Source organism: Hippoglossus stenolepis, chromosome 24, assembly GCF_022539355.2.
Source record: "Hippoglossus stenolepis isolate QCI-W04-F060 chromosome 24, HSTE1.2, whole genome shotgun sequence".
In the NCBI taxonomy this organism is placed as follows: domain Eukaryota; kingdom Metazoa; phylum Chordata; class Actinopteri; order Pleuronectiformes; family Pleuronectidae; genus Hippoglossus; species Hippoglossus stenolepis.
Genome location: NC_061506.1, coordinates 9,313,287 through 9,330,664, shown reverse-complemented (window position 1 = coordinate 9,330,664; position 17,378 = coordinate 9,313,287). Strand labels below are relative to the sequence as shown.

The following is a 17,378-nucleotide window of genomic DNA, read 5'->3' as shown; positions in this document are numbered from 1 at the left end:
CGTTTCCAGACAGCAGGCCCCTTCAGTGCTTCATTACCGAGAGCGAGTTTTCCAACAAGAAGAACTGAAAATGTAATGTATAAAAAAAAGCTGAGCCCCGGGTAGAAACTTTAATTTAAGGGAAGCCTTAATTGAGACTCATTAAGAGAACCAGCAGGTGGGCTTACATAATACCAGTTGGGAAACAGTGGGTACATCTCTCTCTGTGTGTCTGTGTTCTTCTTGATTTACATACTAAATCTATTTCATGATGGAGTTATATGATGCTTCACATCATCAGATGCTCGGAGTCAAATCAGGGCTGGGCATCATTTGAAATATTCTGAGATGAGCGAGACAGAATGAGCCAGGTTTTGGGTCTCAAATATCTTAGGTCTAAACAGGCAACAATACAAGAGCTTTTGCAAAACAGGAAAAACATCACTCTGGATTTGTTTAAATGGGGGAGTATGACCTTATCATTTCTCAGGACATCAGTGCTGAGGACATCTAGTTTTCATCTCCTTCCCACCAGATAACATCAAGAGCATAAAAAAGACTGTCAATCAATCTCTTGGTAACTCTGTCTCTGTATTGACCCTTTTACAAAGGTTTGAAGCTTCTTATACAAAAATATACAAGGACAGGTCTGTTGTGCGATCTTTATTTTCCGATTTCCACCACACCATATACAAATAAAATTGAATTGACAGGCCCAAAATATCAAAAAATCCAACCTGCTACTGAATAACATGTCAAATAAATGTTATCTTGTTTTGTATCTAGGATATTTTTCATGGAAAGAGGTCGCAAGTGTGACTGCAATGACCTTCTGTTCGAGGTACAGCGAAGTCCTATTGGTCCTGCTGCTCATGCTGCTAATGCTGGCACTGACATAACTGTCCAAGTGTGGAGCAGCATGGCTGCAGCCAGGGCTTCCATATCACGTTCCCTACAGATAATTGGTTCTCCACGGGCTTCACCGATCTCCGGTGCCTCTCCACGGCCTCCGCCATCACAGACACAATGGACTCGAAGGCTGGTTCGGTGTCAGGTGTCAGCGGCGTGGTCTCCGATGGGTCCTTCGAGAGGTCGAAGAGTAGCGGAGGACTGTGATAGGTCACGTAGCCCGGCATGCAAAAGCAGACTTGTGTCTGGACACACGTCGTCGCGTTCTCCGGGTCGAAGTTTTGTGTGAAGTAAAAGGCTTTCCACACTGAGCTACCTGCAGAAATTAGAAAATGGAACAACTCAATGTGACTTATTGCCTTGAGGCAGCCTGTGTACTTTCAAACAGTCTGTCACGTAGATCAGGGGTTTCTAAACTGTTCAGCCCCCGACCCCCCCAAAATAACTGTGCCACAGAATTGCAACCCCCATTATCCCCAGAGGTTGTTTGAAGCATACAAAAGATATTGATTTCAAGTTCACTTTTAACGTCTATCATCCTTGTGCAAAGTATGTGGCTGATTGCAGACTACTGATGATTAAGGCGCTGTTTGCACACAGCTTACAAACACAGTAAAATGTAGTAGGGTATACACATAAATATAGATAAATAATGCATATTTGTATTTGTATATTAGTGATAGTATTTATAACATTTGTAAGAATAATAAGAGTAATAGTAGTAATGATAATATAATAAAACATTTTTTAATTGTAATAATAATAATGATATTAATTAGTCATGTACAGGGTCTGTATTGTGGAATATGCATATGAAGACCTGACAATATGTAGCCAGTGTATTTACATTAAAAGCTAGCAGACATCTTCAAAGTAATAATGAATAACAGTATATATATATATACACATCTTAAAATAGTTGTACTATATAATATACTGCTATACTAGTATACTATGGTATATATACACACACACACACACAGAATGTTTATTTTTATATCACACCTGCCATACTATAACAGCATATCTTCGGTTATGTCCATTTTAATATCTCATATTTAAAGCGCAAATGCAGTTTACATCCTCATTCAATCATCTTGTACCACTGCACTTTACTCATTTACATTTATCTACATACAATATTTATTTTAAAAGGTGTATATTATCTACATATTATCTGTATTTTTATTTCATTGTCTTATTTTTATTCTATTGCCTTTTTTACTCTCTTGTCTACCTCATTCTGAGTATCTGTGGGTGTAACATCTCATCTTATCTTCTCATTGTTTTTGAAATTTCATTTGATTTCCAGATATCATGTCCCAAGCAGGGACCAGATATTTATACAGATTATTTACATGTATGTTGTGGATAACTCCTTGAGCATCAATCAGGGTCCTTGTTTGGACTTACTGTTTTGGGGGTGCCATCTGACTGCATTCAAGTAGGCGTTGCAGTAATGGAACAGAAACTCGTGGTTCGACCTTTCAACTCTCTTCTGGAGCAAATCCATGAGGTCATGGCCATCGATCTCCCTGCAGAGCACAGGACACAAACACATTCAGCTGCTCAGTATGTGAATGAGTGTTGTCAGGATACCAAATATGCACGGTACCCATTTATTGATCCTTTATGGGCGTAGTGGGCGTAGCAGGCAAGATACATTTGTTCGAGATGAATACCATTTACCACAACCATGTTTGGACTTAGTGCTAAAAGCTGGAGGCTGGGGTGGTGGAGGCAAGTTGCCGGAAGCAGACCATGAGTGGCAGTGTAGCTGAGCAGGGATCAGTGAGGAGGAGGTCGTATTTAAAAGGGACCGCTTTGCTGAGAGACTGGGCTGTGACTGCCCCATTAGTATTTCTTCTTAATATTTGTCGATGATTAGACACAGACTGTACCATTCTTTAAGGCAGAGTGTATTGACATACTTTCCTGGAATTGATATATCACGTATTATTTTTACTGTGACTCACAGTGGCTGATGAATCCCTCAGATCAAAGCCTCAGAGTTATCCTTAATACCCCCTGTTCATTAGTAAACATGTTTGCTCTGCTCAGAGCCTGCATCTCACTCACTGTGGGCCCAGTGACTCACTCACTTCTAAATGTGACCTAGATTTCAGGCTGCACTTGTTTTGACTGACATGTGGAGGGAGTGCTGTCTCACCGCTGCGCGGCCTCACCTGTCCTCCGGGACTGAAGCTCCACTCAGGTGTACCACTGTAGGAAACAGGTCCATGTTGCTGGTGGGCTCGTCTATCTGTACGCCCCCGGGGATTTTTCCTGGCCAGCTAAGAATCCCGGGGACCCGGATCCCTCCCTCCCAATTTGTGGCTTTCCCTGCTGCTCAGAAGAAAGAAAAAGGACACAAATCCATGAAAGGACTTCTCATCCAGCTGCCATAACTCAGCAGGTCTGGTCTAAAAACAGCGCTGGGTTGGTAACGAAAGCAACAACTTGCTCCTTAAGAGTGGCCACTTGCAGAGATAAAAGAGCATTGCCGACATTAGCTGCATAACAAAAGCATTCGCTGCTCTTTGAATCCGGTCTTCGGGGTCCAAACAGAAAGATTACATCAAATCTGAGTCCACACTGTGAGCCTCTGTCAGGGAAGCTTGTCTTAAATCATAGACAATAGTCTGCTGCTGTCTCTCTTAGGACGCACCGCTCGTCTGATGTGAGTAAAACAAACGGTCTTATTTTGATTCTATTTTGTTTGCACGATCTAGATTTTCAGTCTCATCATCACACACAAAGTTTTGTGACATTTGGATTTTAGAGGTGTTTCATTTGCTGGAAAATTTCCTTGAGGGAACTACGCAATTACAGAGAATATCATTAAGCAATGAGAAAGGGATCGTGTTCAATACAATTCAGTGACAGTGAAATATAATGATGATGCTTATGGATGGATGGATGTATGGAGGCAACATTTACAATTTACACAGCGCGCAGAAACTACCCAGCTGGTTCTCGCCATGCAAACCACAGTGACATTTTCACAATTCATCCTGAGGGGAATTTAAGTTCAACAACTGTTGCAGAAAATACTGGCATCCCTTAAATCTGTCAATAACAATTCAGATTACTGGTAAGGAAAGGTTTTGTTGTAGCTAACACAGGAATGGTGGATAAAGGGATATGGGATAAATACGTTTCTTCTGAGGAATATTTATGTTAGTGCTATGGTGTAATTGTTACAAAGATGGTGGAGATTTTGTATTTCATTGCTACACTGTACTCCGATGCTTTTCTTTGCTGTATGTTATACATTTATGTAAATATTCAATTTGAATTTGGTTAATGTTGATTTTCAATTGTAATATGGTGCATAGAGGCTGATGGAGAAATATGCATTGAGTTATCTTTTGATGCGTTATAGTGGAGCCTTGTATTTGTTTGGAAAGCATGGAAGTCATTTTATAGTCACATGTTGAGTACACATTCCAATTACTTTGTGCAAAATAGGTGGTCCATCACCTTTGGCACTCATTCATTGTGAATACTGGGCTCTGTGTCCTCACTCCTACTCTTCTACTTTCACACATTCATCTCCTGCCGCCTCCACAGCCTCCTCCTGGATTATCTTTTAGCTGGACATGCATTTTTAATGTGTTTAATGAGTGTTCATGTTCATTAAATGTGTATCTCAGACTCAGGGAGGTGTTGTGAGCTCAGGGACATTGAATCTCAAGGTTGCGTCAAATTGTTCCTCAGCATAGTCTCGCTGGCAATATAAAGAATTCATAATTTTCATAAATGGTAAAAACCTGGCAGTGAGACGCCTGGCAGGAGTCTGAAAAGACACACTTCTCTCGTGTACCTTTATATATTCCATTGGATCCATGTTGGGTTTCCTCCAGATGAGCCCCCTGGTCCGAAGTCAGGTAAACCAGAGTGTTTTCTCTCAGTTTGAGTCTTTCCAGAGCGTTCACCATCTGACCTGAGAACAGACGGTAAACTTCGGGTAAATGGTCAGTGATATTGTGTCATACATAATCATAATTCCTTGTAAGGATTCTTGCCGCTGGGTGCAAATTGAAAAGACAAAGCGCCAGGGAGAAAAGGAAGTAGCATTCAGCAAGCAAAATACTAAGCAATTATTGCCCCCCTCCTTTGTGCTAACACAATACTCCTCAAGCTAAAATAATTGGGGTAATTACACGTTCATTAGCAAAGCAGCCCCCTGCATTCAGTCCATTGTGGGGCGGTGTTGTACGGAGGCCGTCCTTGAGACTGAGCAGCAATTAGAGCAGAGAGAAAATGGCCTATTTCAACGAAACTTTTATATTCATGAAGGACTGTCTGATGCACTAGAAGTGAGCCTAAATCTGATAACAGAGGAAAAACAAGTAGAGGATTTTTTCAATTCCCCACACTCGAGGATTTTGCTGCTGCAGTCGTACTTGGTGGAATACAACGAGTGGTAAATATTGAAATGGTTGCTGCTCCGCTGCAAAGTGATGATTAAAAATGCAGTCTGTTGTCCTTTGCCACAATACCACTGGGTTGGGGTTGCACTTCCTGGAACTGTGAGGGGATTTTGACGTAGTGGCCACACACAATGTCGGAGCATTAGTCCTTTCCCCGTAACATGACGGTAGTTTTAGTCAGGCCCCATAGCTGGAGAAAGACAAAACTAAATATGAGAAGGCCCACCAAGGCCTTCTCATATTTAGGAGGTTTAGGAGCTGCAGTCAGAAGCTTCGTAATATCCCCAACTTGTGAAGTGTGAAAATGTCTTAGGTTCCCATCAGCTGTGGCTGGACAAATTAGAATCTGGCGAGCGGCCACCGTCTATACATTCATGGCAAATAACGTAGTGTGTGCTGACCCACCTACACTCCAGTCCACCTCATGGATGGCGTCTCCATAGATGCCGTGTTGGCTTGTCCCTCTGAACGCTGCCGAGGCAAACATGGCCGTGTGCACTTGGATGAAAGACAAAAACAGCAGGAAAGGCTTCGCTGAGTTGCTGCAAAAACAGAAAATAGAGTTTAAACTATCCGCATTACATGTGAATATTCATAGGAGTGCAATAACTGAGACTGACGTTAAATTCATCGCAGCTTTAACCTATTGTGTAAAGAAAATATTTTCTCTATTTCTTTTCTATGAAATGTACAATTTTATATTATCACCAGCATAAATGACAGACCTCTTTGATCCATGTGGTTCAGGAAAGCTGAAATGTACCTCTCAATGAAGTCCACGGCCTCTTTAGTCATCGTCTGTGTCAGGTTTTCAGATGTGAATGACTGCTCCACAACTCTATGGTCCCTCATGAGGACACAGTTCATGTACGGGATGATCATCATGAATCCTCCCAACAGAGCCGTGACCACGAGCGACAGAGACAGCAGGCTCCAAATCAGCCATCTAGGGATGGTGAGGATGCTGCAGTAGTGGAGTACGACGGCGGTGACCAATACAATGGCCAGTGTCCTGTAGGGTAGATATCTGAAGAAGTTGATCTCGGCGCCATGTCCTGGCTGGCATTCCCGCAGGTTGGTCAGCGGGATACCGAAGAAGTAGTTGAAGCCATGGACGCTGGGGTGGTGGCAGTGATCGTCTCTGTGTTCACAGCTAAGTCCAAGGTGCCATTTTCCTGGGACCAAGACAAAAAAGAGAGAAACCATGTGATCATTTTTTCGTGTGATCATTGGAGCCTTAGTCCTGCATGACTACTGGACTAGCTATATTCTGGGCTATTTTACATTCGACAATAAATTTCAATCAAGGATCACGTAGGGTTGTCTTGGTGAACACAGCTTTCACTCAAACCCAGCTGTCAACCCTGTTGGTGGCTGGTTTGATTATTTATTCAACTTCTTTTCCATTTTGCTATATCACGATATATACTAATGTCACAACAACGCCTTTTTTCTCCACCTGCCACATGCGTTTCTTAGCTAAATAGACTGTTGAGTATGTCACAATATTTCCTGTTCCTGTTTCAAAGTAAAAGCACTCTCGCATTTCTGTTAATCCATTAGATTATTTTAACAAGGTTTTTTATTGTGAACAATTTGCAGTACCGAGAGATGCACGGCTTCATACTGTAAATTCTGGCATCCAGCTGAGTACTTGAGCTCCTTTTTTATTCAAGGATAATACAGAAGTCATACCAGGAACCTCACATTGCGGCTCATAGCGAATGTGAAATAATAGACGGCTGCAGTGTACCTATTAGAGCCGTCTCGTAGCCTTGTTGTTTTGCAATCTTAGCAAAGGTCATCTCCTGGCTGGGAAGACCTCCGGATGCTGCATTAAATATAAAGACCCCAGGATTTGTAAAACCAGCTACACCTGTTGAAGAGAAAAAAATAAAAGGGAACATATTTGAATCCACCAAACATACAGTGGGGCAAAAAAGTATTTAGTCAGCCACCAATTGTGCAAGTTCTCCCACTTAAAACGATGAGAGAGGCCTGTAATTTTCATCATAGGTACACTTCAACTATGAGAGACAGAATGGGGGGAAAGAATCCAGGAAATCACATTGTAGGATTTTTAATGAATTAATTGGTAAATTCCTCGGTAAAATAAGTATTTGGTCACCTACAAACAAGCAAGATGTGTGGCTCTCACAGACCTGTAACTTCTTCAAGAGGCTCCTCTGTCCTCCACCCGTTACCTGTATTAATGGCACCTGTTTGAACTCATTATCAGTATAAAAGACACCTGTCCACAACCTCAAACAGTCACAATCCAAACTCCACTATGGCCAAAGAGCTGTCAAAGGACACCAGAAACTAAATTGTAGACCTGCACCAGGCTGGGAAGACTGAATCTGCAATAGGTAAGCAGCTTGGTGTGAAGAAATCAACTGTGGGAGCAATTATTAGAAAATGGAAGACATACAAGACCACTGATAATCTCCCTCGATCTGGGGCTCCACGCAAGATCTCACCCGTGGGGTCAAAATGATCACAAGAACGGTGAACAAAAATCCCAGAACCACACGGGGGGACCTAGTGAATGACCTGCAGAGAGCTGGGACCAAAGTAACAAAGGCTACCATCAGTAACACACTACGCCGCCAGGGACTCAAATCCTGCAGTGCCAGACGTGTCCCCTGCTGCTTAAGCCAGTACATGTCCAGGCCTGTCTGAAGTTTGCTAGAGAGCATTTGGATGATCCAGAAGAGGATTGGGAGAATGTCATATGGTCAGATGAAACCAAATAAGAACTGGTAAAAACTCAACTCATCGTGTTTGGAGGAGAAGGAATGCCGAGTTGCATCCAAAGAACACCATACCTACTGTGAAGCATGGGGGTGGAAACATCATGCTTTGGGGCTGTTTTTCTGAAGGGGACCAGGACGACTGATCCGTGTAAAGGAAAGAATGAATGGGGCCATGTATCGTGAGATTTTGAGTGAAAACCTCCTTCCATCAGCAAGGGCATTGAAGATGAAACGTGGCTGGGTCTTTCAGCGTGACAATGATCCCAAACACACCGCCGGGCAACGAAGGAGTGGCTTCGTAAGAAGCATTTCAAGGTCCTGGAGTGGCCTAGCCAGTCTCCAGATCTCAACCCCATAGAAAATCTGTGGAGGGAGTTGAAAGTCCGTGCCCAGCGACAGCCCCAAAACATCACTGCTCTAGAGGAGATCTGCATGGAGGAATGGGCCAAAATACCAGCAACAGTGTGTGAAAAGCTTGTGAAGACTATGAGATCAGGTAGCTTGCATGCAAAATTTTGCTTGTTCCGATAGTTCAGTTGTGTGCGTTATGAGCAGCCGACAGGGAGAGAAAGAGAGCGGATGCATGAGACTAACAACTGAAGCAGAGAACTAATAGTTAGTCTAGCTGTGAAGTAGCAGTACTCTCGTTGCTCTCATAAGCTCTGGCTGCAGAAGTGCTCTCACATACTTTGGTCCGACATCAACAACTGCTGTCAAATGACTTTCAATGTCATTCCCTCATTTCTTTGCAAACGCCAAAAGTCCCCACACGCTACTGCATTCGAGGCTGCCACAATCTCTTTCTCTAACTTGTAGGTGGGTTGACCTCATGACAATCCCGTGTTAAATAATTCAGCCATGGAATAAATGGGTTTCCTGCAGGAGGTGGAGTAAACATCTGTTTTATGTGACAGTGTTAAACAGTTGTGTTTCCCATGGTCCTGGCCTGCAGAGGAACATTAAGCACGGTGTCAGTCTGTAAGGATTTCTCCCTGCGTTAGCGTCCTTGAACTGGCCTGATCGTATCGGGTATCGTCCGGTGAGGAATGCTGCCCTGCTGGGCGTGCACAGGTTGGCTGCGGCGATGTGGTGAGTGAGCTTCGCGCCTTCCCGTGCCAGCTGGTCAATATTGGGGGTCCTGGAAAAACACATTTCATCACCAGTCACAAGACAGGTTCAACAGTCAGAGATGAATACGGGACTTTTTGAAAGGCTTTTCAATGTGTGGCCAAAAATCGGAGGAAAAATGTCTAAGAAAAACAACTTGTGTCCACGCGAAAAAGGGAAGAAAGAAATATAGCTTTTTCAAATCCATCCTAAAAATATATGTTTTAATATTTCCATGCTGGTGACCTGCTTGTCCTGGGTTTTCCCACGCATCTCCCCCAATGTCTTCTGGGATTGGCTAATAATGGATAGATAGAAATACATTCCCCATTAAATAGAGGATGTCAACAAAAGCTTTAATGAGCAACAGGGACACTTCATAAAGTTTGCTTTTGAATCCCACTGTCATCGAAAAGGGTGGAGGCAGAACTCTCTGATACACACAATGGATGTGAAAATAATTGGGTGAGCCGACTCTTTAATAGAGCCGCTTTACTGAAAACTATATAAATCAAAGTTCGGTGAGGAAATGCCTTGATCCGCTGGCATCCAATACATTTTTGGGCAACTGAGGGACAGCTGGTTATACATCACCAACTTGTGATCCACTTATTAACTAATAGGAAATTATTAATATGAAATAGAAAATGCAGGAGACCTTGATTTTTATTTTTCTCAAGCTCACACACTTGAATTTTTTCATTAAAATAATTGATCATTATTATATGTTCTACCACAAAATTATAAAGCTAAAACCTTTTTCAAATCCAACTCACCTCTTCAGAACTGCTTTCAATCTATGACAAGGAATATGGCCAAAAATATGACTATTTTCTTGTATAAAAGTAGTCCTGTGTACTCAAATAAATACAAGTACTATACAGTATGAAGCCGTGCATCTTCCGTTCCTGCAAATATTTCACAATAAACCCCCTTTTCTTTAAACGAAAGAATGAATTCGGTCCACAGAAACGATGGAGTGCTTTTATTTTTAAACGTATACAGAAAGTGTGGAAACCATTTATGTTTGTGACATAAATTCATCAGTTAAACATTAAAACTCCGGTGAAAGACAATCTCCTCTGTTTATTCTGCTGTGAACGAACGACAACGTTTAACTGTCTATGTCAATATGTATTTCCAACAGTTACCGAACCTGTTTCAAAGTAAAAGCACTCCAATGTTTTATGTTCAAGTGAATAAGAAGCAGATGAATAAAAACGGTAGCGTATGAATACATATATATGCAGAAGCTAAATAGATAACCACATAATGAACAGTTAAGGTGAATACTGAATAATATATGTACAGGACCAGGTAGCAGCAGATGAATAACTATTTAAAATTTTTAATATATATATATATATATATATATGTGTTTAAACTTATCACATGATGCCGCCTCCACAAGGTTCTTTAGTTGACGCACATTGAATGCACTTCACACTGGTTACGTTTGCTATTACTAGTCAATGAAAACATAGGGCACCGTGCAAAGCGCAGTTAAATGTCTCGTTTGCAGGGACAGCGACTCTGTGCATATGGTATTTTGGTGACAAGACGCAACTGGCCCATCTGGGAACAGGGAAAGAATAAGATATACAACTGGAGGGAGCAACTTGAGAGTGTGCACCATGCAACAGTGTAGTGTCATTTTAGCGAGGGCTGATTGTGCAGGTCTCAGAGAAAGAGGGGGAGAGACCACGCGGTGTCAAGTGGAGACAGCTAAATCTTTTTACCTCAGTGTTTTATTGCCATAGCAGCCCAGGTCTCCAATTCCCATGTCATCCACCATTATCAGGACAAAGTTGGGCTTGTTGCTTTCCAGGGGAGACACACAGCTCATCTCCAAGAAGAGCAGCAGCAGCAGAGATGTGGACTTCATGTTGTCAGAGCAGAAACACTAAAGGGAACCACACCAAATGTTGATTCTGTTGTAATATACTGTTATACACAACATACACCCACTGCTTCAATTATGGCAGCCATTATCACGTCACGACTTGGTTTTCCTAGTGATTCTTTGTTTTTTCGACTGCCAGCAACACCACAGTGGTATTCCATGATATTTCAAGATACCAGCTATTCAATTCATGTATATTTCAATTATGCAACAATTTGTTTTATATTAAAGTGGATTGTTAGTTGAGTGTTTATGTGTGAAGTACTTGTTTGTTTTGGTATTTTGACGTGCAGCTCATGTGCCTCCAACACGAAGGTGCAAATGTTATGGAGAGTGGCACTAAACAATTTTAAAAAAGAAATTCCCCTGCAGGCTTATACATAAGCTGGGATGCATGTTATGTAGTGTCATATGCTTATAAGGGCGAGTTAATGTTATAGTAGGAAATTAACCAATGGGCCAAACCTAATTTGATTTCCTTTTCTTATATTTATCTTAAAATCTGCTCTCTTATTTTGAATTACATTTGAACACGTTTTATTTTCATCTATTTTGTATGTAAAGCACTTTGAGCTGCATGTCTTGCATGAAATACATCCATACAAATAAAATGTATTATTAAGTATATTATTAATACCAATAATATTACTCTTTTTTTCATGTGCATAATTACTACAAATCTTTGCATTATATTACTCACTCTTATATTCATTATGCATAATACACACTTTCGTTTAGTATGATATTACTGTCCCATGGAACTTAATTTACAAGTTATACTTTACACTGTATTATTTTTAATTCTCAGTATACTTTCATTTTTATTTTAACTTATATTGTTTCGACTTAAAACTTCGGAAAAGTACTTATTAGTAATAGTTCTGTCATTTTTTCGGACATATAAATATTAAAAGTAATATTTAATGAAGTAAATGATCTGAATACTAAGAGTTGTTTCCCCACTGCCTTTCTCCAGAGTCCTGCACGGACAGACGGAACATGCTGTCTCAGCGGGATTTAAAGAGTAAACTCCCGGTGGACTTTGCCTCGTGACTTGCAAATAACTGACAGTTCAGAACAGACGTCCCATTCAATGTGACAGTTTGTGACAGAAGAGAAGTAAAACCATGGACATCGCAGCGTTACGAATGCACACGTTTCTGACTTCCGTGTTATTCCCAGAAGCATGCAAACCGTTAAAAAGCGCACCGTAGTTTTACTCACATCACCCCGGTGGTCAATGCTGGAGCGGACAGTGCTGTAAGTTCAGAAATACACCCGCACCTAAACTTCACTCCAGCAACAGAATGTATGGGTGTTTCTTTTTTTTCAATCAATCTTTATTAACAACATGTTACACTACAAGAACAAAACGTATTGTCCGTGTTAGAGAAGCATTAAAAAAGATATACAAATATACAAATATGCAAAGCATTCCAAGACACCAGAAAAAAGACAAATAAAAAACAGTAACGTTTGCAAAATAGCAAAGACAAGAGCAAATATAAAAGCCTTAAAATAAAAATAAAGCACATACATTGAATTTAAAGCAAATTAATAAAATCAATAAAATCAATCAAATAAAACTGGAGGTGAAATAAGTTTAGATTAAAATAGTTACCCTAACGTTGCAGACACAAATGATTGGAGCTTCAGATTGTTCTGTATTTTATTCCAATGTTGCGGGTGCATGAGGAGAATAAACTGGAGAAAATGTCCAAATATCAATAAATTGTTGGTTCCACTGGTTCTAATGCAAACCTATGTGTTTAGTGTGCCTGGAAACCAAATCAGCCATGAAAGGTTTCAACTTGAGTCGCCAATACAATACCACGCACAAAGACAAATACGACAAGTACCTGTACACCGGAGCTGCTAGAGCTGCCGTCATCTCAAGGGAAAGACACACCGACAACGCAGCCTTTTCACCGGTGCTACAAGTGAGTAAAGTAAAATTAGCTAACCTGGCACTAATAGCAAAAGACAGCAAAATACGAATTAGTTCAGTCCTGTGTCTTGAAGTGTTTCTCGAACTTATAGCGGGGTGTATAATCAGAGTAGATGTATGATTTATTTACCAAATGTCGGTGGTGGTGCCGTAGCGGTGCAGCTATTATGACACCCTTATTACAAATTATATTTCATTATGGACAGATAGCCAAGGAGACTGTACACAGGCCAAACAGGGAGCCCATTCCAAACAGGCCGATTTGCTCTAGTAACAGTGAACAAGTGACCTAAAAACTACAGAAAGACAAATGTGTGTGTAAAAGTTAGAAACAAAGAGGGTTTTTTTTTGCCATCAGGCCATTCTCATGGGGACTTCTTAGTTGTAGCGCTCTTGCCTTTTCAAGTTTACTTGTGATGTGGTGCTGCTTCTGCAGCAGCATGAATCATTGATGGGTATAGCATTGGTTAGCCCACCCATCCGATATCTCCACCAGCCGTCTGTTGTGGCTTTCGACGCTGTTACTTGTCTGCTGATTCTTCAGCGTTTGGGATGAGCCCGGGCCAAATCTCTCATCTCCCGCGAGTCTCATCACCGCACACATTTTATGAGCTCATCCAGCCACTGCATTGGGAACGGGTTGACGTGTGGTTTGGCACATGCGAGGAAGGACTCGTGTCACGCCAGACCCCATGAGATGTAATCGCTTCCTCCTGATTGTGCGTTACAATGCGCCCCGGTCCAAGAGCTCCAGCTGCCAGACAACCGCAAAGACACACAGGAGCCCAATTAACTGTCTGTTACTGTTGAAGGTTCTGTACAAGGTAAGACCCACAATCTGTTTGATATAAAACACACACACTTCACAACCATAACTGCCTCTAAAACAACGAGAAAGGTCATCTCTGTGTGGAATTAATTGCACATTTCTCCTGTGTGATGCAGTAAAAACAGTCCCAAAAATTGCTACCAGATAAGGATCGTCCCACTCCGACCAAGCAGATATGTAGTGTTTTCAACCCGAAAACTTGTAATGAAACTCCTCCCACAGGATGTCTGATAGCCCTGTCATGTAACAACCCAAATAATAAACCAGTGCACTTTTATTATTAGCCCTACTTTGTTGTTTTCTCGCCTAAAGCGGTGTCCCTGGAGTGCAATTCTTCCTCTGCTACCACTTCAGTCAGCATTTATTTCCCATGGACCCTCTGCCATCGGAATTCTCCGCGCGTTGCTCTCGCCCCTTGCTTTTCCTGGCACGTCAGCACAAATTTCCCGCTACTTCGGTGTTGCTTATGATTATGTATAGCCTAAAGTGGATTTGGGAGGGGGTTTATGTGCTGTGGAGAAAAAAAAAAGAACAGGGCTGAACTCCATCAGAGGGGGGGCAACAGTGTTTGTGAGCGGCTGAAATAATGGAGGGAGGATAAAGCTTTTCATTGGTGAAGGACGGAAAAGGATGGTTTGGATTTTTAGCTCTGATGCAGCAGAAATGTTTTACTGTTTGGAATGACTCGCATCATGATTCCTGCGTGTTGAGGATGACAGACCCCAAATAGAGCTGGAAATCTGGAGGGTAGTGACTTTTACACCTTCTAAAACATATAGAAGAGTCTTTTCTGTCTCTCTCCTGCATCTTATGCATCCTGGAAATCTGAACTCTTTCTTGGCTGAAGGAGTATAAGTGCCCAGGAAAAATATCTAATGTATCACTTATATAATTACCATTAACTGTTAGCTCTGGTGAAAATGCAGAATCCTGTATTTCCCTGCTTCTTCAAACTGGAACTTCAGAAATGAAGCTCCCATCAGCGTGGACAGCTGAAAGACAAAAAAAGGGGCAGTAACAACAACATATACCGATCTGAGATGATGAATCACAGTGTAATTTGAATGTTAATTTGCTACTTCTACCTCTTAATACTTGGGAAGAAAAAAATTAAGATATTTTCCAATCAGTCAATCAATCAAATTGTATTTGTACAGCCCATATTCACCAATCACAATTTGTCTCAGAGGGCTTTAACAAGGTGTGACATTGTGGTGTCATATTTTCACTGTTTTGGTTGTAGCAACAGAAATGGAGATTCTTATGGCACTTGGCAAAGATGACGTCACTGAAAAGATGACAGAGGGCAGTGATCTAACCCAAATAGGGTTAGCCTACAAAATTAGAGGGCTGGCCCTTTGCGTTGAAGTGTGGCCTGGAAACGAGTCGAATTCCCGGCGTAAATCATTGTCCCGGTCCGCCCCTGATGACAGATGAGTGTTGTTATTACTTATATGATATATTATCTGAGCAGAGAAACCCAGCAGTACGATGTGAGAGCAGATTATTTAACAGTTCATAAAACCTGTCTCACTAAGCCTCCAGGAGCTGCTGACTCGTCTAAAAATGGTTTCATTAGCCTGAGTTTGGGGGGGAAGCGTTAGTGTCTCCTGATGCTGAAACAGTGGTTCAGAGGCTTCTCCACTCGGAAAAACAGCGAACGCCACACAATTCTGTAGAAATGAAACGGCTGCAAACACAATCATTTGAATCCTATTGCATTATATCTCCTAAGAAACACTGCATCACAGACTGAACATCGATTCCTTCACAGCACCAAGAGACTTCAGTGGTGCAGTGGCCGTTCTAAAGCTGACGGTTTGGAATGGGCTGTCATGCTGGCTGCAAAAGTTTCTGTTTTTAAATCAATGTAATTCATGATCTGAAACTGAATTAGGTTTATTATTGTGGCTTAAATATAACTTTGATTTATTTACTGGTGTTTACATTTCCATACATCGCATGACGGCTATTCGCGAGGTCTGTTACGCAATCGACACAATCTTCAGACCCAAGTCCACACCTTTTCAAAATTCAGCTCAATATAAAATGTCGCATAAACATAATTAACATGTTGTTTTACTTTTTAGAGAAATTGTTAAGAGGAAGTGATTCTATAAATGTTGTTGCCATGGTAGAGATCAGCACTTGCGACTCCCGTGAACGGCTGTGTCAGTCCGATATGGTCAAAATAAAGTAATCAAATTGTCAAAATGATTTGGTGGTTCAGATATTGTTGTCGCCTGTTGCCGAACACGGCTGTAATTTATGTGAGGACTTAGAAGAAGACATTATAACTTCAGTCTGAAGATGATCGAAACCCGATCCCCACTGACTGTAAGGAGCCGTTTGCCTGTTTGTTCACATTTTATTAATATTGAAAAAAAGTATCCAACTCGAACCAAATTTGACTTGAACCCTTGACAATACACGTGCCAACTGTGAAGCTGCAAAGATGAGCTGTTTCCACATACTAACAGACAGACTGATAGACATTTTTGGAATTAGTAGGTAGATTAACATAACATTTAACTGTACCCCCCCCCCAGAAATACATAAAGATAAATATGTAGTTAAAAAATTGTTTAAGATATACATATATATTAGTTACAAATTACTGTAGTTTTAAAAATGTATTTGCAATATGTGGGGCAGCAGGGAAAGGTCACCCAGTGTTAATGGTAAATATTACCTTATCTTCCTCTCAAAGTGCTTGAGACTACAAGTAACATTCACTCATTGTTGTTTCTATCACACATCATTCATACACTGATGGAACAATTTGAGGGTTCAGTGTCTGGCCCAAGGACACTTCTGCATGCTGACCAGAGGAGCCAGGGAATCAAGTATCGATCCAGCGACCCTCTGGTAAGTGGATGACCCGCTCTACCTCCTGAGCCACAGCTCCTAGTGGTCTATTAATGATTAATAATGACAGTGATGGAGACGAAGTTAGTGTCCGGCTTTGATACACACACACACGTGCAATATTTGTTGATGGGATCACTTGAGGTTTGGTTCTGCTCATGGGATTTCTTTACTGTATCATGCATATATTACCAAACTCCACAGTTAACAGTATAACATTTTTTTTTTTATTTCCAAACACATGTATTTTATCCCTTGTTTGAATTAATTAGTAAGTTTAGAATTGGAAGACAGAGACATAGTGGATATAGTTGGCACTGTGATGATCCCCATGCACAGACACAGAGCCCTGTGCAGAACTCCACAGGCCCGCAGGTCTGAACCCCCACTAAACCCTGTACCACTGTGCCACACTCAGTGCATTCATTATATATTTTTTAAAAAGCCCCTAACCACCAACTAACATCTGGCTTTTGTCTGCAATGGGAATGATTCAATCAGAATTCTCTCCCGGGTCAAATGACTCTTCCGTCGACTCGGATTTTAAATCGGCTCCGGCTCCAATAGGCAGTGATGAGAAATGTGACACCTGAGTGAACTCCATGAATTGGCAAGACAACGAGGTGAGAGAGCCGCTCAGCTG

General features: G+C 41.4%; 1 protein-coding gene across 1 annotated transcript; it reads right to left on the bottom strand.

Moving 5' to 3' along the window:
• Positions 1 to 627: 627 nt before the first annotated feature.
• On the bottom strand, positions 628 to 12,420 carry sts (steroid sulfatase (microsomal), isozyme S). The gene is made up of 10 exons (XM_035150740.2): positions 12,315 to 12,420; positions 10,927 to 11,090; positions 9,097 to 9,218; positions 7,078 to 7,200; positions 6,088 to 6,499; positions 5,730 to 5,866; positions 4,715 to 4,834; positions 3,075 to 3,234; positions 2,302 to 2,423; positions 628 to 1,204 (listed from the first exon to the last, which is right to left on the bottom strand). Exons 2-10 carry the CDS (start codon positions 11,070 to 11,072, stop codon positions 858 to 860), a joined length of 1,689 nt encoding a protein of 562 aa, XP_035006631.2. The 5' UTR covers positions 11,073 to 11,090; positions 12,315 to 12,420; the 3' UTR covers positions 628 to 857.
• Positions 12,421 to 17,378: the final 4,958 nt, after the last annotated feature.